General features: G+C 41.6%; 1 protein-coding gene across 2 annotated transcripts in view; it reads left to right on the top strand.

The window, feature by feature from the left end:
* Positions 1–6,515: 6,515 nt before the first annotated feature.
* Positions 6,516–20,461, top strand: part of LOC110540591 (zinc finger protein 431-like) — a 41,179-nt gene continuing 27,233 nt past the window's right edge. The window contains exons 1-2 of one of the 2 annotated variants that reach the window (XM_060376422.1): positions 6,516–6,618; positions 7,774–7,937. In XM_060376422.1, the coding sequence (XP_060232405.1) occupies positions 7,890–7,937 (48 nt within the window). In that variant the 5' untranslated portion in view covers positions 6,516–6,618; positions 7,774–7,889. Of the gene's footprint in view, positions 6,627–7,773; positions 7,938–20,461 lie in introns of both variants that reach the window. The other variant, XM_060376421.1, reaches the window with a different exon arrangement.

Below are 20,461 nucleotides of genomic sequence, written 5' to 3' on the forward strand. Positions count from 1 at the left end.
ATGTTTGAAAAACTGTGTGCGTGCCTCACAGTTGAAAATTCTAGTGTCCTCCACAGCATCACAGATGGAGGAATTCTGTCATGAGCATTTATTCTTTTTGTCCTTGCCTGTGTATTCAGCACGCAAGAATGTTCTGACTGTGTAAGGATGACCAAAAATCTAAGCTTTGCTCTCTTTGTAGTTTACTAAGACTTAGAAGGAAAAAGACCTCTGTGTGTCATTTAGTTCAAAACTTGCAAATTGAGTCCACAGTCCTTTGGGCTTAAAATTCTCTAACAGCCTGGGAACATTTACAAAGAGATGCTTCTTGGAAAACTTAGTGATGCTTACTACTTCCAGATATATTGAAAGTTGAAGGCTGCAACAAATAGCCTTTTGTATAGTGCAGATGATTGAAAATAGATACTTTCAGCTTTTCCTTATGTGATAAAGTTTTATTTCTTTTTTTGTTCTTACAGTCTTATAAAACTTAAATACTTAAATATTCTCCACAATTTTTATTGTTCCATGTCCTTCACCCTTTTTTAATGTTTTTTTTTCTTGATTTTCTTTTTATAGTTTGGCCTCTTGAGGTTTGAAAATTATGCTTATAGTGAAACTATAATTTTTCTCTATAGAGAAATGAGGAAAATTTTTAAGCTATTCTTTAATATTTTATTTCTAATCTTTTTTGCTTTATTTTTTGTTTATTGCAGTTTATTCACTTTGTATCCCAGCTGTAGCCCCCACCTCCACCCCCATCCCACTCTCTTCCCAGTCTGACTCAATCTCTCTATGCCCCTCCCCTAGTCCACTGACAGGGGAGGACCTCCTCCTCTTCTATCTGAACCTAGCCCATCAGTTCTCATCAGGGATGACATCTTTCTCTGTGGCCTGTTAAAGCTGCACCCCACCCTCCACCCCCAGGGAGGGGTTATCAAAGGCTGACAACTGAGTCCATGTCAGAGAGAGCCCATGAACCCCTTTCTAGGGTACCCACTTGGAAACTGGGCAGCGTAGGGACTTCCTATATGCAGAGCTTCTAGGTTCTCTCTCTGCATGGTCCTTGGTTGGAGTACCAGTCTATGCAGGCCACCCTGGGACCAGGTTTTTTGGCTCTGTTAGTCTCCTTGTGGAGCACCTGTCCCTTCCAGCTCTTTTTATCTCCCCATTTTTCCATAATCTCTGCCCTCTGTCCAAAATTTGACTATGAGTCTCAGTGTCTCCTTCAATATCCTGATGGGTAGAGTCTTTCAGTGGACCCCGTGGAAGGCTCCTGTTTTGTTCCCTGTGTTCTGTTCCCTACTTCCAAAGTCTTATCCTGTTTGTCCTTCTGATCGAGGTTGTAGCTTCTTACATAGGGTCCTCCTTGTTTTAGCTTCTTTAGTACTATACATTTTAGTATGTTCATCTTATATGGCTATTATATACTTATAAGTGAGTATATTACATATGTGTTTTTTCTGTTTCTGGGATACTTCATTCATGATATTTTCTAGTTTCATCCATTTGCCTACAAATTTCATAATTTTCTTGTTTTTAATTGCTGAGTAGTATTCCATTGTATAAATATACCACAATTTCTATATTCATTCCTCTGTTGAGGGCCATCTAGGTTGTTTCCATATTCTGGCTATTAAGAAAAAAATGCTATAAACATAGTTTAGCAAATGTTCTTGTTCTATATTTGAGCATCTTTTGGGTATATGCTCAGGAGTGGTAGAGCTGGATCTTGAGGTAACACTAGTCATAATTTTCTGAGAAAGTGCTGGATTGATTTCCAAAGTGGTTGTACAAGGGTACATTCCCACCGTCAGTGAGGGTTCTCCTTTCTCCGCAACATCTCTAGCATGTGTCATCCCTTGAGTTTTGATCTTAGCTATTCTGGTGGGTGTAAGGTAAAAATATCAGGGTAGTTTTGATTTCCCTGATGAATAAGGACATTGAACATTTCTTTAAGTGTTTCTCTGCCATTCTATATTCCTCCACAGAGAATTCTCAGTTTAACTCTGTACACCATTTTTTAATTTGGATTACTTGATTTGTTGCTTTTTAACTTCTTCAGTTCTTAATATATTCTGGATATTAGTCCTCTATGAGATACAGGGTTGGTGAAGATCCTTTCCCAGTGTGTAGGCTATCCTTTTCTTCTAACGACAGTGTCCTTTGCTTTAGAGAAGCTTTTCAGTTTCATGAGATCTCATTTATTAATTGTTGTTCTTAGAGCCTGTGCTGTTGGTGTTCTGTTCAGGAAGTTGTCTCCTGTGCCAATGAGGACAAGGCTCTTCCCCACTTTTTCTTCTAGCCAATTTAGTGTGTCTGGTTTTATATTGAGGTCTTTGATCCACTTGGACTTTAGTTTTGTGTAGGGTGCTAAATATGAATGTATTTGCATTGTTCTACATGTAGACATCCAGTTAGACCAGCACCATTTGTTGAAGATGCTGTCTTTTTTCCGTTATGTGGTTTTGGCTGGTTTGTCAAAAATCAAGTAACTGTAGGTGTATGGGTTTATTTCTTGATCTTCAATTTGAGTCCATTGAGCCACCATTCTGTTTCTATGCTAGTACCATGTGGTTTTTATTACTATTGCTCTGTAGCACAGGTTGAGATCAGGGATGGAGATACCTCCAGACAATAGGTTGGTGTATAGGATCATTTTGGCAATTCTGAGTTTATTTGTTTTTTCATATGAAGTTGAGAATTTTTCTTTCAAGTTCCAGTTCTGGTGGTGCAGGCCAGTAGGATTTGCTGAAGGAGGCAGAGGCAGGTGTATCTGGAGTTTGTTTGTTTTTGAGAGAAAATTTGCTTGTGTATCCTTGGATGTGTTGGACTCACTTTCTAGACCAGGCTGTCCTTAAAGTCACAGAGATCTGCTTACCTCTTCTTCCCTGAGTTCTGGAATTACAAGTGTGTGCCACCATGCCGAGATCCACAGATTGCGTTCTGAAACAGCCGTGGCTATGTAGACATATCCTGTCTCTGATTGATTCCAAAAAGTTAGGCTATATCTCAAATAATGAATATTTTTCTAATATAATCTGACTGGTTTCAACAAAGCCTTTTGTTACATTTACTCATATCAAAAGAACTGTGGTAGCAATGACAATAAGAATATGGGAAGTCCATTCACAAAGGGAGAGAAATCCAGCAGCCATTTATCAGAGTCTTCATCACCTTTAAGTTCTAGGAGAGAGAAGGGGTAATGCAGCATCTTCACCCTCTGCATTATAATGACATCATTGGGAACTAGAGAGTTAGTGGTACTACTCCATTTTGACGCCAATTTTAATTCCTAGCACTTACATCAAGGGCTCAGAAGTGTATGTTTCCAAGTCCAGGATATCGAATGTAATCTTCTGGCATCCTAGAGGATAAGATAATGAAAATAGTGACAATACACACGCACATGTAATTTCCTAAAGTTTTCTTCTTCTATATGTTATTTTTTTCTTTAGAAATTAAAATTGATTTATTTTAGGTACATAAGTTTTGTCAGACCCTGTTGTGTAAGACCCTAGTTGTGTAACAATGGCAAGAGTGAGTTTTCTCCGATTTTCTGTGTTCTTTCATCTGGACATTCTTACTTTCCTTTTCCTTCACTACAGACACTATCACCTGATTCTTGTAACTATTTTTGACTGAATTCTACAACCTAGAGAAGTTTCTAAGGATTGTTGACTCAGGCAGCCAGTGTGTCCTTCAGTCTTGTAACAGTTTACATACTGACCTTGACTGCTCTTAAGTGTTTCTTGGTGTTGACAAGGCATGATTTCTTTTATGACATAATATATTTAAAATATATGTTTGCACAATTTAAAAATCTTCACAGAAATGCAAAACCATTAGTATATAAGATGCTGTCATTGATAATGGAAACAAAATGATGTTGGTGATTGCTGGAGGACCTGCCGTGGCAGAAGGCCCTGGCCTTGATTCTCATCATCACAGAACAGCCAACAGACAGGCTGGTAATGCATAAGGAGCACTGTTAAACAAACTGTTGATACTGAGGAGTTGTTGCAGAACCTCAGTTGGGGAACTCTGAATATAATTTTGTAGTATGACAATTCCAGATAGCCTCTGAGCTTGGTGTGTAACAGTGGACTCACTTTCTCAGTGGGATTCTCTCTTTGCCTGATCTGGGGAACCTCAGATCCTATAAGGAGCATCACATAGCCTTAAGTGAAGATTACAGGCCTGTCCTTTTCCTGATAAGAAACCTGTTCAGCAAGCACCTGTGGATTCCTGAAAATACTCCACCCTATCCTAAGGAGATCTTACCTGGAGATGTTCCCCCATGAATAGGATCATTAATTAACATATTCTCCTTGTAATAGTACTGTGATACTACATGCAAATGAGGTACTGTACCACAATATGTAAATCAACTATCCCTAGTATCTCTATTCCCAGGCAATCAAACACATGTACCCTTTAAGCCCCTCTCATGGCCCAAGGTTTATAAATCCTTGATATCACATGACAAAATGACAAAATTGTGTTTCATGATATAATCAGCTTTCCACCATGGCTACTTGAAATTTGTCAGTCATTTATCCTGGGGGGATGGAGTACTCCCCTCCTCTCTGGAGATTTGCCATTGAATTCCCAGGGCTTGGCCGCCAGCTCTGGTGGCTGGATAGTGCAGTATATCCACAAACTCTCATGACCTCAGGTGAAGCACCTACTGGGCTGAGACCTGCCTTTCAGTCCAAGAGGCCTGCACCTTACTGTATCTGCCTCCTGGCTTGCTGGACCTGAGCCTGGCCAGGCCTGTGATTTTTCTGCAATCCCACACCACTGATCTTAATACAGCAGCTTATCCAAAGAGATGGAACACTTCCACATAATCACAGGCACTGATGTGTAATACCGAAAACCTCATTTTAAAAAAGCTAACTAACACCTGTTGTAAACCTCATTTCCATCTCCCACAGTGAGACCATGTGCCTGGCCTAGAGCACAGGCCTTGAGCTTGAACTAGTTTTCTCCCTTGAAAAGACTTAAGTTGTTTTACAGAGAAATGGTACCTATGGTCTCAGGATCCCTCTGTTGACCAAATGCTTAGCAACCACAAGAAAATCTGAGTCCCATCTTCACCAATGCTTGAACTGAGGTGTGGTGCTGCACCCCTGGAATCCAAGCACCCAGGAGTTAGAGGCAAGATGATTGGATCAAGGTCATTTTAGTTTATATGTGATTTTAAAAGACAATACAGATGGGAGATCCTGTCACACACACACATCCACACACACACACACACACAAAAAAAAAACCTATCCTTTCCCCCTCTCACTTTCCTCTCTCTCTCTCTCTTTCTCTCTCTCTCTCTCTCTCTCTGTGTGTGTGTGTGTGTGTGTTTACAGAGGAATGTGGGTCCTCACGGAGGCCAGAAGAGGGTGTCAGACCACTTGGATCTGGTGTTACAGACCATTGGGAGTAGCCCAATATGAATGCTGGAAGCTAAATTCAATTCACTGGCAGGGCAAGAAGTCCTCTTAACTGCTGAGCTATCCCTCCAGTCCCGATTTTTAGCCTGTAATTTGTGACACTCATTTTCCTGTGGAGTTTGTGAAAACATACTCCAGTCAAAACAAGCGATACAGAAGGGAAACACTAGTCACAGATTGGCAGTAGAATACATTTATGTCTCCAGCAAAATCTTACGTTTTAACTTTGGGTATATATCATGTGTGCATGGTATCTTAGTTACTTTTCTACTTATGTGATTGAAGAGTTTAAGTTAGCTTGGGTGACTCCATTTTGAAAGGAGAAGCCACAGAGGGAGACAATGCAGCCACTCCTGATGAAACCTAATAGCCTAGGATCAGAAGGAAGGAAAAGAAGACCTCCCTTATCAGTGGACTTGGGGAGGGGCATGCGTGGAGAAGGGGAGAGGAAGGGAGGAATTGGGAAGGGAGGGCGGAGAGAGCTACATGGGGGATACAAAATGAATAGTGTAATTAATAAAAAGATTAAAAAAAAGTCCCCCTCCAAAAGAAGGCAGAGTGGTATTCATGTAAAAAAAAAATTATTGTCTGTGTCTGACTCCCAGGGACATAATCAAAGGTGCAGAGACCCAAGGACAAGCTACCAGGGACAGGACTTTTTACTGTAGTAGCAGGAGCAGCTTAAGTGTGTTGACTTCGTGGACAAGGGGCGGGGCAATGACGTCACAAAGCTCCTGCTCCCTATGACGGTATGGCGTGGCAGAGAGATTTACAGACACGGAGAGCAGGGGAAAGGCTGTGTGGGGTTGTGGGGTCTGAGGACAAAGAGGTTTCCCGCGCCTACTTCCACGCGCCTGGCCAAGCCAAATGGTGGTAATCCTAAGGAACACATGCAAATGATGCTGGCAACGGCACGCAGCGGATTCTGGGATTTGTAGGCGACTCTGGGGCCACGGTCCAGGCAACAGAGAGGGAGAGACGCAGGCTCGTGACTACAAACAATCCCAGTATGCATGGCGCCGCCTGGACGCCATTTTTGTAGTTCTAGTATACAATCCCAGAAGTCCTTGCTCCGAAGCCATGTTTGTAGTTCTCGCGCCTCTGAGTCTCTGCCGCGATTCATCTTGGGACTCTTGGGACTTCCGTGACCAGCAAGAGCTCCGAAGTGAGAAACGAAGGGATAAAGGTCTGTCTGTGAGTAGAGGGTTTGTGTTTACAGCCCCGTGGGCCAGGGAGATGGCAGGGCGGCCTCTGTGCCTCCAAGCCAGAAAGTCTGCAGGGCGGCTCTGGAAGCGAAGCCCTAAGGGGCGGGACTTCCGCCAGAGACGCGCTGCTACCCGGAACGGTTTTCCCAGGTCCGCAATCTTCTTATCACAAGCAGTTATGAATTCATAGTCCTGCTCACACGTGGGGTGGGGGCGGGGAGGAAGGGGAGTAGGAGGGATTTGGGGGTTCCCTGCCTCCTTCCCTTGTCCACCCCTGGCCTTCCATCCATCCATCCGCCTGGAGTCCCTGAGTGGCTCGTGTGTGGAGCAGAACCGCAGGCAGGGTGTTGGCGGGACGAGAACACAGTCCTCTGCTCCCTCCAGGCCTGCATGCTTCCTGGGGGAGATGGGTGCACCCCGCCCGGGGTGAGGCTGTGCACGACCTTGTATTGGTTGTTTTGGCGCCCTCTGCTGGCCTGCGGGTGCACGAGCAGGAAAGATCCTATAAATAATTTTTAGGGGGCTGTTGAGTAGGTAAGGTGCACTGGGCTGTTGTTAGGGTGCTGGGGACTCAGTACAGAAGGATCTGCCCACCTCTGCTGGGCTCAGGGCATATACATATGGGCAAAGAGAAAAAAGAGATGGAGGAGGAAGAAGAGGGAAGGAAGGAGAGAGAGAAGAAAGAAAAGGAAGGAAAGAACGAAAGAAATCTGTGTGGCTTTGCAGAAAAACAATCGGCTAATTGAAACTTGGGTACTATTTGGTGTTGAATTCCTGAATTTGAACCAACATACATAGGTAAAAGTGCAGGTATTCTGTACTCACATAAGTAACTGAAGTTTTTCCGCATGGTAAATAAATTATTTTCAACCAGAAGGAAGGTGTAGAACATGGCAAACCAATACATTTTATTTTGAGTCCCTATCAAATAGGAATGACTTGATGAACTTTTTCAGAGGAAGCTTCTCATATTCGAAAACAATAGCTATCCCTGGCTTAATGAGCTATATCTAGTCTTCTACAGCCTCCCAGTACCCAGGAGATTTTTTACTTCCATTAATTCTGGATTGACAGGTTTGATTGCTCATCTCCTGTTTTGCTATGTGAAAATCATGACCCATACCCAATTTCTATAGAGATTAAACCAGAAGAAAATGATGTGGTGACTGTTTTTGAGCCCAGCTATTCCATACGGAATGCAGTGTATGCAGTGTCCCATGCCCTCCATAAAACGCTGTTGAGCAAAATTGAAATGGGACCTAAAGAAGACAGAAACATGGACTGGCTTCTTCCATGCCAGGTAAGCCTCACTCATAAGCAAGGGAAGCACCAGGATCTTATATTATTGGTAAGTAATTCACTATCCTCAAACCAATAAAACATTTTCATTTTATAGTTGCAAGTACAAATTAAAATGGAAAAAGTTTCTGTCAAAGTGTATGTGTATATATCGTACATGATTTGGGTACTGAAAACACTCATTTGAAGAAATTAAATTTGAATGTCTTTCAACAAATGTTTTCCTAGTGTGAGATGAAGTTCTGTAAGATACAATTGAACATAGTGTAAAAATATATCAAGTTTAAGAACCAAAATTTTTATCACTTCATGGAATATGTCCAATGCCATAAGATATATAGGGCATCATATCCAAGCAACCATTTCACCGAAAATACAGTCTATATTTATGACAAAAGACCATAAAAAGATCCTTTTGTGGACAATAAATAGCCTGTCCTCGAGTCAGCAGTAACAGAAAAGTAATTGCTTTCACAGATGATTTAGTATTAATAAGGTAAGATGAATGTGAAATGAAAATCATGGTCTCATTAATAAATTTTAGAACATAGACAGTGCTCATGAGCCTGGGTCATATCTCAATGTGTTAGTGATGAGTGTAATGTGTGGGTTTTAAACCAACAAGGTATAATATAGGACTCACTTATACTTATAAGCCTTGGAGATTAACTTCAAATAAGATATCAAGATGATTGTTGAACAAGTCAGTTGAACTTTTCATTCAGTCGATAGGTAAATAAAAGATAAAATGTAAATGTTTGTATACTATATAATTTAGTATTATGCGAATCAGTAATATTTGACATTAATATTAACGTAGTCTGTAATCATGGCTTCCAGTCATATGTATTAGGTAAGTGAGTATGTCTCTTGTACAGATAACTGAGTACCTGTATAGAAGTTCTTTATAACATGAGTTATTAATTAGTTAACACAATATTAGGTTGTGTTATTAATTTTCAGAAGTTGATTTTTTTCTAATCAAGATAATACTGCTGGTGTCTTAACAAAAATATGGAAGTGTTTCTTCCTTTTCCCTTATATGGAATTCTTTGAGGAGTATTGTAGTGAGTTATTTGCAACTCTTGTAGAATTCATGCTGAATCTCTAGACCTAGGCTTTTCTTTTCTCTCTCTCTCTTTTTTTTTTAAGATTTTTAAGTTACCATTTCTATCTTGGTTGTTATGTGTCTGTTTTAATAATTTATTTAATCTTGATTTAATGTTGTTAGATTTTATACATCTAGAAGTCTACCCATTAATTTTTTTGCATTTAAATGCTTAGTTGAATAAAGACTTTTAAAATATGAACCAGTGAGTCTCTGCTTTCCTCAGTGCATGTTGTAGTGTCTGTTAGATCAGGACTGATGCAGTTGACATGGACTTAAAAGAGAGCAGACAGGCATTTTCAAAGGCAGGATTTTTCTCTCAGACAGAACACTGATATGGTAGTCTATTGAGAGGGGAAGTAGAGATTCTGTGCGGTAGTACTGGGGGATGGAGGTAGCTTGATGGGGAGGACATACCATGGGGGTTCAGTGTATAAATTTCTGGCCTTAGTCCTGCCTGTCTGTAGGTGTGTGGGTTTATTTCTGGGTATCTGATTCAATTCCATTGATCCACAAGTCTTTTTCTCTGCCAGTACTATGCCATCATTATTACTCTTGCTCTATAGTATAGCTTTAGATCAGGGATGAAGATAACTTCAGAAGTTCTTTATCATACTGGGTTGTTTTAACTATTCTGTTTTTTTTTTTTAATATGATGTTGAGAATTGTTCTTTCAAGGTCTGTAAGGAATAGTGTTGATATTTTGATGGGAATTGCATTAATCTCTAGATTTCTTTTGGTAGGATGACCATTTTTGCTGTTATTCTTACTGATCCATAAGCATGGAAAATCTCTCCATCTTCTCATATCTTCTTCAATTTCTTTCTTCAGAGACTTGAAGTTTTGTTTTTTTCATACAGATCTTTCCCTTTCTTGGTAAGAGTTAAACCAATGTAGTTTATATTATTTGTGAATATTGGAAGGTTGTTGTTGCCCCAATTTCTTTCTCAGCTCAATTGTCTTTTGTATACAGGAAGACTTCAGAATTTTTTGAGTTAATTTTATATCCAGCAATTTTGCTGAAAGTGTTTATCAGGTATAGGAGAGCTCTGGTAGAATTTGTGGGTCTACCTATGTATACTATCATATCATCTGTGAATAGTGATACTTTGACTTCTTCCTTTCTGATTTGTGTCCCCTTGATCTCCTTTAGTTGTCTTACTGCTCTAGCCTGGACATGATGGATGATATGTTTAATGTGTTCTTGGATTTGGTTTGCAAGTATTTTATTGAGTATTTTTGCATGTTCATGAAAGAGATGGGTCTGAAGTTCTCTTTTTTTGGGGGTCTTTGTGGGTTTTAGGTATCAAGGTGACTGTGGCTTGCTAGAATGAGTTTGGTAATATTCCTTTTGTATCTATTTTGTGGAATAGTTTGAAGAGAATTGGAGTTAGTTCTTTGAAGGTTTGGTAGAATTCTGAGCTGAAACCATCTGGCCCTGGGCTTTCTTATTTGGGAAGGGAGATTTGTGATGACTGATTCTATTTCCTTGGGAGATATAGTACTATTCAATCTATTTATCTGATCTTGATTTAATTTTGGAAGATGGAATCTATCAAGAAAATTGTCCATTTCATTTAGATTTTTATATTTTATGCCATATAGGCTTTTGTAGTAAGACCTACTGATTGTTTGCATTTCCTCAATGTCTGTTGTTAGGTCTCCCCTTTCAATTCTGATTTTTCATTTCTGATTTCCACTATGAACAAATTGCTTATACCTAATATGGCACAACATAAGTCAATAAATATAAAAACCACACAAATGATAAATGATGTATAAACAAAAATCACATGAACATCTTAATAGCTTCAACAACAAAAACAATAAAATCTTTGAAAAAATCCAAATGCCTTTATCATAAAAGTTTCAAGAATTGTAAGGCTAGAGGCAACACCTCTCGACACAATAAAGAGAAACCTGCATCCAAAATCATCACTAATGGAGAAAAGGTTTAGGCTAGTTTACTCAGGTCAGAAGCTTGTCATCTATGTTCACCACCCCCATTCCTTTTCAATATTGTGCTCCAAGTGTTAGTTTAGGCAATAAAGAAAAATAAGTAAAGGAATATAAATAGGGAAAGTAGAATTCAAACTATTATGTTGTAGGTATTGTTTAATATTTACTATTGATATATCTTCTGGTAAAACTTGCTGTTAATCCTAAACAGCTGTATACCCAAATCACCACACAGAGACTGGGCTTGTTTAGTTAACCTAGAACACAATGCTGGGCAATAGTTACTGCATCCTAAATCTCCAAACCGTCATAGTTTCCTAACATTTAGATTCCCCACATTATACTTGCTTTTTGTGAAATATTATATCCAGTCCATCTTCACGTAGTTCCAAGATCTCTCTCTCCTGCTTCTTTCTCCTAGCTTTTCTCTCACACCTCTCCTCCCACTCATTTGCTGCCCTCTGGCTCCTTGTCCCGACCCGAGGGACTTCAATGGGGTTCCTAAAGAAAGGAGGGTAGAGGGAATGGGGGAGGGGAGGAACAAGAGACACAGGAATGAGGCCAAGTCTGTTTGTCTGATCAAAGCCTCATTTATTAGAAATTTTTACCCAACTTATATAGGGAGAAGGCAGGAAAGGGGGAAGGTTAAGTAACTGCTGCAGGAGATAGGAAGAGTGCTTTCATGGGTTAAATATTGCACCTGCAATGTACCACAAGGATGTTTTCTTAAGAAATCTCACAGATGCTCTAAAACTGACAGATGGATGTTCTCACAATCTATCACCCATGATTTAGGGTCTTTGGTAACTCTTTCACTAAATAGCTTTAGGTCTCCACTAAATGACCTTTGCTCACTACTTGGCTTTGGCTTCAGTAAATATCTTTGTCTTCACTACATGGCTTTGGCTCACTATTTGACTTTGGCTTCAGTGGATAGCTTTGGCTCCCAGCATCTCCTCCATTCTTAAACTATTTAAGAGGCTAGCAGGTAGGTTTTGAACATGAGGTCTTTTGCAGATGGTGGACATTAACCAGAGGGGGGAAGTAGTGACCTGATCCTCCCAAGGCTTTTTGCAGCCTTTTTGGGGAGGAGAGGAAGACCCCATCAAAAGCTGAGGGCATCCCCAGCAGGTGTGGTTAGGGGTAATCACACACCAACCTCTATGCAATCAGGTTTGCTTCTCAGGGGACTCAGAAGTGGGCAGTTGGGCCCTCCCCTTCAATGTCATCTTGCACCCCCTTATAGGTACCCATGGTATAACAGGCGAGCATTTATCTGAGTTTCATGCTGTTCTCATGAGAGCCAAACGCAAGCAGTCAAGACCCATGTGATGTACTGTCACCAATCTTCCTCCATCTCAGCTAAGCCTCTGTCAGCCAAATCAAGTCTGTGATAATGAACTTGTATCAGTTTAGATACCAGAGAGTCAATTTGCTGTGTTACAAAGCCAGTAAGTCTTTTAATGGCCGATGGGCTGAAAGATACAAGGAGAAGGAAACCCACCAAGGGTCCCAAGATTGAAGGAAGGAGGGTGGTGAGCCAGGGAGAGGTTGAAAACCAATTTTGAAACCAACTTTCCTCTTGTTCTCTCTGTTTCTTTCTCTCTTCTAAGCTTTCCCTAACCTTAGCCATGCTGACCCTTTCAATTCCAGTATAATCTGTGTAAAAGCAGCACTCTTCCTTAAGGGCAGCACAGAGTCCCTCTTGCTGGAGGAAAAGCAATTCTAGCCCTCTTCGATTTTGTAAGACAACTTCAGACATTGAGATGAGGGATTTCTCCAGGTTGGTGATGCCAATCTCCAATATCTCAACATCCTTGTTTATTGTTCGGTGAAGGTCAGAGTAATGCTTATTGGAGAGAACGAAAGAGGTTATACCCATCCCAGCACCCACAGCTCCAGGGCCACCGAGGACAGTTAGTTTAACAGCTGTTATGGCCTCTCTTTTTGTTCTAAGCAATGCATTAACTGGGTCCCAAAACTGGGCACAATCTTCCCCAGAATAGTAAGTCAGGCAGGGAATTAATTGGACAAGGACACAGAAGGTAGTAAGATTGCTTTTGAGGGGTGGTGTGTGTATACAGGGAACAAGGCCATCACTGCAAGTCCACCAGCTATTGTTGCCTGGGAGGATATAATTGGGAAGGTGGCTTGATGATGTAATGGTTAAATTACAAAGATGTCTGCGTTTCTGAAGAATACTATTGCCTATGCATAACCCAAGGCCAGAAACAGAAGTCAGCATCAATCTAGCCTCAGCCTGTTGTGACCATCTGCATTTAGAATAGTCAGAGGAGTAGAAGATTTCCTCAGTGACAGCAATGCCTTCATAAAAGGGCGGGTCAGAATCATAACAAAGCCAACAGGACTCAATAAGTTCAGGGTGTGTATGATTCAGGGGTAAAAAGGTATAATTAACAAGGTCTAAAATAATATGGTGTGTATCCATCAAGGAGGGGATAGGCTTATCAGCAAAGGAAGGAGTCAGTGAGGCAGGGACATTTTCCTTCGGCTCTGTCCATGTGGGAAAATATTTTTTCTTGGGTTCTATCTGTATGGGAGGGGCGAGGACAGGATTGGGTCCAATAGCTATGGGTGGAATAGCTGATTCTTTCCTTAGGGTGATGTAAATGATTACTCCTGGCCCATTCTTGGCCCACCCGTAGTATAGGCGTAGGCCCCAAGTGAGGCCCTTATGCCAGGAACTGATTTTTGTTTTCCTTTAGAAGTGAAAGATAGCTTTAAGATGGGGAGCTGGAGCTGTTGTCAGCTTGAGGACTGTCTTAGCTTGTCACCGGTATTTGTCAAATAATAATGTGATTTCCAGGAGTTAATATTAATCTTAGATGTAACAGTTATCACAATGTAATCATCACTTAGTAAGGTGTCCCTAGCTTCCTGTGGCAATTAGAGCTGAGGTTTCACATCCCCAGGAGGTGCAGTAAGTCTCCAGCACCTCCACATCCCTTAATCCTCTTATAACCTGGGCAGGCATAGAGCCCAATTGCCGGTTCCCATTACTCACAGGTGAAGAGTGACTCAGGGGCACGAAAGGACATGTCGGGGTACCACTCGGTATTAGATGTGACTTGTGATTGTGTATAACAATACCTCACCATATTCTCCGGAAACTTCCCAAGTATACTTGTAGGGTTGGTGGAGATTGTTCTTCTGATCTATAATAACCTTCTGGCTTTGCATCATCACTCCGAGGAATATTATCCAAAGTGGTCTCATCTGTAAAGAAAAGAGAAGGTTCTCAGGGGGTCTCATCACCCTGAATGTCAGGAGTACATGGTTCTCTGGGTGGTTCTATTTTTTTTCTGCTGTTTAGAGAAGGGGCCGTCTATTTGTTTTACCAGCCTTTCTTGCAGCCACCTGGCTGCCCCCTCCTTGGTGTCAAACAGGCACACTGATCCTCAACCCCAGATAAGGACTGGGTCTGGGCCATTCCATTTGGAAGTGAGGGGGCCTTTCCACATGACTGTGGCATAATTTTTATTTGTTTCAGTGTGCCAAAGTAATCAGCAGCGGACTTGCCATAGGTGTCCAAGGTTAAGAAATTAAAAACAAACAGTGCATGATGAAGAATATTTCTTGGAGATCCTTTCATGGGATATAACTCCCCCCTTCTTTAACTTATGAATGGTGTTGTTAATAGTTTGATGGGCACGCTCAACAATGCCTTCTCCTTGAGGATTATAAGGAATACCAGTGATGTGTTTAATTTGTAATTGATGGCAAAATTCCTGAAAGTTTTTTTCCAGTGTAACCAGGACCATTATCCATTTTTAAAACCTTAGGTTTGCCCATAACGGAGAGGCAATTTAAAACATGAGCTATAACATTTTTTGAGGCTTCTCCTGTATGTAAACTGGCAAAAATGAATCCACTAATGGTATCTATAGTTACATGAAGATATTCAGGTAAGTGAGTAACATCCATTTGCCAGATGTCATTTGGGACGAGGTCTCTGAGATTAATTCTCAAATGGGGAGTGGGCAAGGGAGTGACACAGGCAGGACATTGTTTGACAATTTGGCATCTGCTCCCCAGTGATTTTAAAAGCAGTCGAAGTGTTTGGGCATTTAAATGATGCAGGGCATGTTTTTTTTCTGGCCTGCTCAACAGGGTTTACTGAAATGGGGAATGCCAAGCATGTGGCAGCATCGGTATACAAATTCCCCACAGAGAGAGGACCTGGAAGGTCTGAGCATGCACGGAGGTGACCAAGAGAAAAGGCTTGACTTCTAGAGTTAATTAACTCCTGGAGCTTGAGAAAAAGAGGAACAGCATTTGTAGAAGGTCTAATATAGGGAACCATTTCAAGAAGTGGAACAGAGTGGGCAATATAGGCAGGCACTGTCAGTGTGTAGATTAAAAGGGAAATTCTTTAGAACTTGAAAAACCTGATCTACTACAAGAAGTTCTACAAGCTCTGCCGATTTAAAAGGAGATTGGATAGAAGTGGTTTTTCCATTAATTGTATAGGCGGCAACCCCATTAGAAGATCCATCTGTAAACACTAAATGAGCTTCTGATAACGGTTGAGGGGAAGTAACTTTTGGGAAGATGAAAGGGTGGGTTTTAATAAATTGAAATAACTTACTAGCAGGATAATGGTTATCAATAATCCCAGAAAAAGAAGAACAGACAATGGGCCAAATATCGGTACCTAACTGATCTTGAGAATAGGGCAGTATTATTTTATCAGGATCTTTGCCAAAAAATTGGCGGCTTTGTTTGTGCCCCAAAAGGATGAGCTCTGCAACCAAGGTAGTATAGGGGGCAAGAACCTTAGTGGGAGAGGCAGAGAGATGAGTCCACAGCAGGGGATTATGTTGCCAAAACACTGCAGTGGGTGTATGGAATGAGGTACACACGACAAAGAAAAGGGGTTCCTTATAGGAAATAAATGTAACTCCCTGATTTTGGATAGCTGTTTCCACAATCTGAAGGGCCTGTGTCACTGCAGGGTTTAATGAGCGACGGAAGAAGAGGTTAGAGTCTCCTTTGAGAATGTCAAAGAGAGGTTTAAGTTCCCCTGTGGTGAGTTTAAGATGAGGTCTTACCCAATTGATATCTCCTAGGCGCTTTTGAAAATTGTTTAAAGTCTTTAAATGGCTAGATTTTAACTGGATTTGTGTGTGTGTGTGTGTGTGTGTGTGTGTGTGTGTGTGTGTGTAGTAATTTTTTGATGATGGAGCTCAAATCCTAAATAAAAATATGGGTCTTTTAATTGAATTTTATCTGGTGCAATTTGTAAATCATAATCTATTAGTTTTTGTGAAAGCTTTTGACAGCAATGAAGCAACAATGAGCCATCAGGTCCAGCTAAAAGGATATCATTCATATAATGTATTATATAAATAGAAGGCCAGAGTGTTCTAAAAGGATCAATAATCTGAGCTACAAACATTTTACACAGAGTCGGGCTATTAGCCATGCCTTGGGGCAAAACTTTACATTGGAAACAAGGCATAGGCCCTTTGAAGTTTGTTATTGGCAGGCTAAAGGCAAAGTGCTTTTTATCCTCGGGGTGCAGGGGGATGGTAAAAAAAAACAACAAAAAACAGTCTTTAAGATCTATAACTATCTTATAAAAGCCAGCAGGGATCACTACAGGGGTAGGCAGTCCTGGTTGTAAAGCATCCATGGTAAGCATAGTTTTAGTAACTTCTCTTAGGTCCTGTAATAATCTCTATTTGCCAGACCTTTTTCTAATAACAAAAATAGGCGTGTTCCAAGGAGAAGTAGTAGGTTCAATGTGACCAGTGGCAAGTTGTTCCTTGCCAACGCCATAGCCACTGCTGACTTTTCTGAGGTTAAAGGCCATTGGTCAACCCAAACAGCTTCATCAGATTTCCAAGTGACTTTGTCTGCATGGGGTACAGGGATGCTAACAGCCATTAGGGTAAAATTGTCATGCCTAATCCTGCGTGGTCAATGTTTTTAATTACCTAGATAGGTTCTCTTATTCCTTGTGAATGTTTTCCTAAGCCTTGTCTGTGAAGGAAGCCCTGCTTTAGCATTTGGTGGGTAACAATTTCATTTGGACTACACATAATGAGATTTAACTGGGAAAGAATATCCCGACCCTAGAGATTAACAGGCCAGGCACAACATAAGGTTGAACGGAGCCTGTGTTACCTTCCTCATCTGTCCATGTGAGGACTTTAGAACTTTGCTGGGGATTGGATGTTTGTGTTATGCCCCTTAGGTGGGTTTAGAAAGCTGTAAGGGGCCAGGAGGGAGGCCAATTTCTTTGTGAAATTATGGTGGCATCCGCTCCAGTCTCTACAAGCCCTTCAAAGCTTTTTCCGTCCCATTTTAAATTGAGGAGGGGTCTATCCTGAGTAATTGTCTGAATCCAGTAAGCATACGAGGAGCCAAAATTATTGCTGCTTCTGGATTTTCAAAAGCTTTTCTGGTTAAAATGGGTGAGGGGAAGCAGTAACAGCTGAGCAATTATTTGTCCCTGGTTAATAGTTAAGGGACCAGAAGTGGCAGAAGCTAGAATCTTTATCTCTCCTATTTAATCATTGTCAATAACTCCAGGAGAGATATGTAGTCCCTGGAGAGTTGAATTAGCATGACCAAGAAGTAGTCCAGAGGTACCAGGAGGCAGGGGGCCGGAAACTCCTGTATGCAAGACCTGAATTCTCATATCAGGTGTTAGTATTGTGTTGGTGGAGGAACACAAGTCCAACCCTGCGCTTCCTGCGGTTGCTCGAGGAAGGGAGGAAAGGCCTGATTGTTTGGGAATGGGGGAAATACTTGAGCTGCCTGAGCTTGAGGGGTTGATGTTTGGGAGACAAACCCTATAGCCCCAGGGGTTTGTCTCATGTTTGGGGCCAGGGCCAGGCCCCTTGAGAAGTTTCCCTGCTTTGGTAGGGGATTCCCTTGAGTATCCTTTTTAGAGTAACACTCTGAGGCCCAGTGTTTCCCTCTTTTGCACCGGTGACACAGAGTAGAAGGCGGCTGGTGCTCAGTTCTAGCAGCCTTGCATTCCTTGGCGAAATGTCCTGGTTGTTTACAATTAAAGCAAGCTTTAGGGAGGGAGCCCTGAGTTAGGCCCTGGAATGCAGCTCGAACGGCTACGCCAATAGAGTGAGCTGAGCTGACACCTGCACAGAGCTTGATATAATCAGAAATGTCCTTGCGTATGCAGTATGGTCATATGGCAGTTTGGCAGGCAGGGTTAGCATTTTTGAAAGCGAGATGTTTTATGAATTCACTCTCATTTTCAGGTGAGCCCTGAAGCTGTGTCAGTAAGGTGGCTGATGAAATTACTATAGGAATCATCTGGTCCTTGCTGGATTTGAGCTAGGGAGGTTGTTACAGCTCCCTTAGGGGGAAGCCTTTTCCAAGCCTTGAGTTCCACAGTTTGTATTTGAGAAAGAAGACCAGGAGGGTACTTCGCTTGTTGCTCATTGGTATCATAGGGGCTATGCCCTCACAATTTTTGCAAGGTCCAGTTTTTGGAAGTGCTGCCAGGCACCGCGTTATGGTGTGCGGTCTGTCTGCAAAATTCAGTAAAATCTGACTTCCAGAGGACAAAATCGCCCCCTGATAAAACAGCATGAGTCAAAAAATACCAGTCATTGGGTGTGAGCCACCGGTCACTCAGAGTTTCAATTATGGACAGTGTAAAGGGGGCAACAGGGCCATATTCTGAGACTGTATTTTTCAGTTCCTTTATATATCTAAGTCCAAGGCATCAATACTGCTGTTCATATATTCCATCCCCCTCCCCATCTGAGGTTGCAGAAATTTTGTTTTCGCCTGTAGTAGCCTCATCACTGGATGGGAGATTCTCCTCCTCATCCTCTCCTTCAATTACAGGGTCTGAGGTAGACCAAACCTCTTCGGCTGGGGGTTGGGCAGGAGCTTGCACTCTGCTACGAGTTACAGGAAAAGCCTGCAATGTATTAGGAGCCTTTTTCTTTGTCTTGGGCAGGAGGGAGGCAGCCACAGGAGGGAGTTGGGACAATTTAAGATCCAATTTCCGAAGTTCTTTAAGACGTGTTAAATGCTCCCTTTTCTTTTGAAGCAGTTCTCTGAAGGATTTGACCTCCTGACAGAGTTTAGTTTTAGCGTGCTGAGCAGCATCCTCTACGTCAGAATCAAAATGTAAGGCTAGTGTGCAGGAAGGATGAGCTTTAATATACGGAGGTGGTAAACAAGGGACACCTGCTAAAGCTGGGAAGGATGTGAGGGGTTGCCAGTCTAGGTTATGGTACCTGGCTTTCTCCTCAAGGGAAGTGGCCTTTTCAGTGAAAGGCTGGTCATTAGGACTGTCCCGTGTCTGCGAGTGGAGGGCTGTAAGGGTGGGGTAGAGAGAACAGGCTGCAGGCTGAACTAGAACTGGAGTCTCTGGTTCAGGCATAGGTATGGAGATAGAGTCTACAGAAGAAGCTCAGGAGAGTTGGGGAAGTGCAGCCTGGTCCCTACCTACTTCAAAGGATTTGGGACTGCCTCTAGAATTGTTCTTGAGGAACTTTTCAGTTTGAGGAACTACCCCAGCCAAGTCAGGTTGAGAATATCTGACTTGAAGAATATCATTAATCAAATTCCAGTAGAAAAATGCCTGGACAGGCACCTGAATCATAAAATTCTTTAAGACAATTTCCAACTCTCTGCCAGCGTCTTACATCAATAGTGCCTTCTTGTGGAAACCAGGGGCAAATATTAATAATAAAAACAAAGAAGCTAACTAAATCCTTTTTCTTAACCCTTACTCCTCGAGTCTTGAGACTCCTTGTGTCCCTATAAGAATAAGTCATGCTTACTCAATTCTTGTCCCATAATTCGTCATTCTGGCTTACCTCTTGGATCAAACTCACAGACAATCAGCTCTGTGGAGATCTCTTATGCAGTTTTTTGGTTTCCCGGTGGAAACACTGAATCCTATGTACTTTTGTGGCCATTGAAGAACAAAGTTCCATCCAGTCCTCCATACCTCCAGGTCACAGTGGGCACCAGAAATGTCCTGACCTGTGGGACTTCAACAGGTTCCTAAAGAAAGGAGGGTGGAAGGAATAGGGGAGAGGGAACAAGAAACACAAGGAATGAAGGCTAAGTCTGTTTGTCTGATCAAAGCCTCATTTATTAGAAATTTTTACCCAACTTATATAGGGAGAAGGCAGGAAAGGGGGAAGGTTAAGTAACTGCTGCAGGAGATAGGAAGAGTGCTTTCATGGGTTAAATATTGCACCTGCAATGTACCACAAGGATGTTTTCTTAAGATAGCTCACGGATGCTCTAAAACCAACAGACGATGTTCTCACAATCTATCACCCATGATTTAGGGTCTTTGGTAACTCTTTCACTAAATAGCTTTAGGTCTCCACTAAATGACCTTTGCTCACTACTTGGCTTTGGCTTCAGTAAACAGCTTTGTCTCCACTAGATAGCTTTGGCTCACTAATTGACTTTGTCTTCAGTAAATAGCCTTG

Source organism: Meriones unguiculatus (assembly GCF_030254825.1).
Source record: "Meriones unguiculatus strain TT.TT164.6M chromosome 13 unlocalized genomic scaffold, Bangor_MerUng_6.1 Chr13_unordered_Scaffold_40, whole genome shotgun sequence".
In the NCBI taxonomy this organism is placed as follows: Eukaryota; Metazoa; Chordata; class Mammalia; order Rodentia; family Muridae; genus Meriones; species Meriones unguiculatus.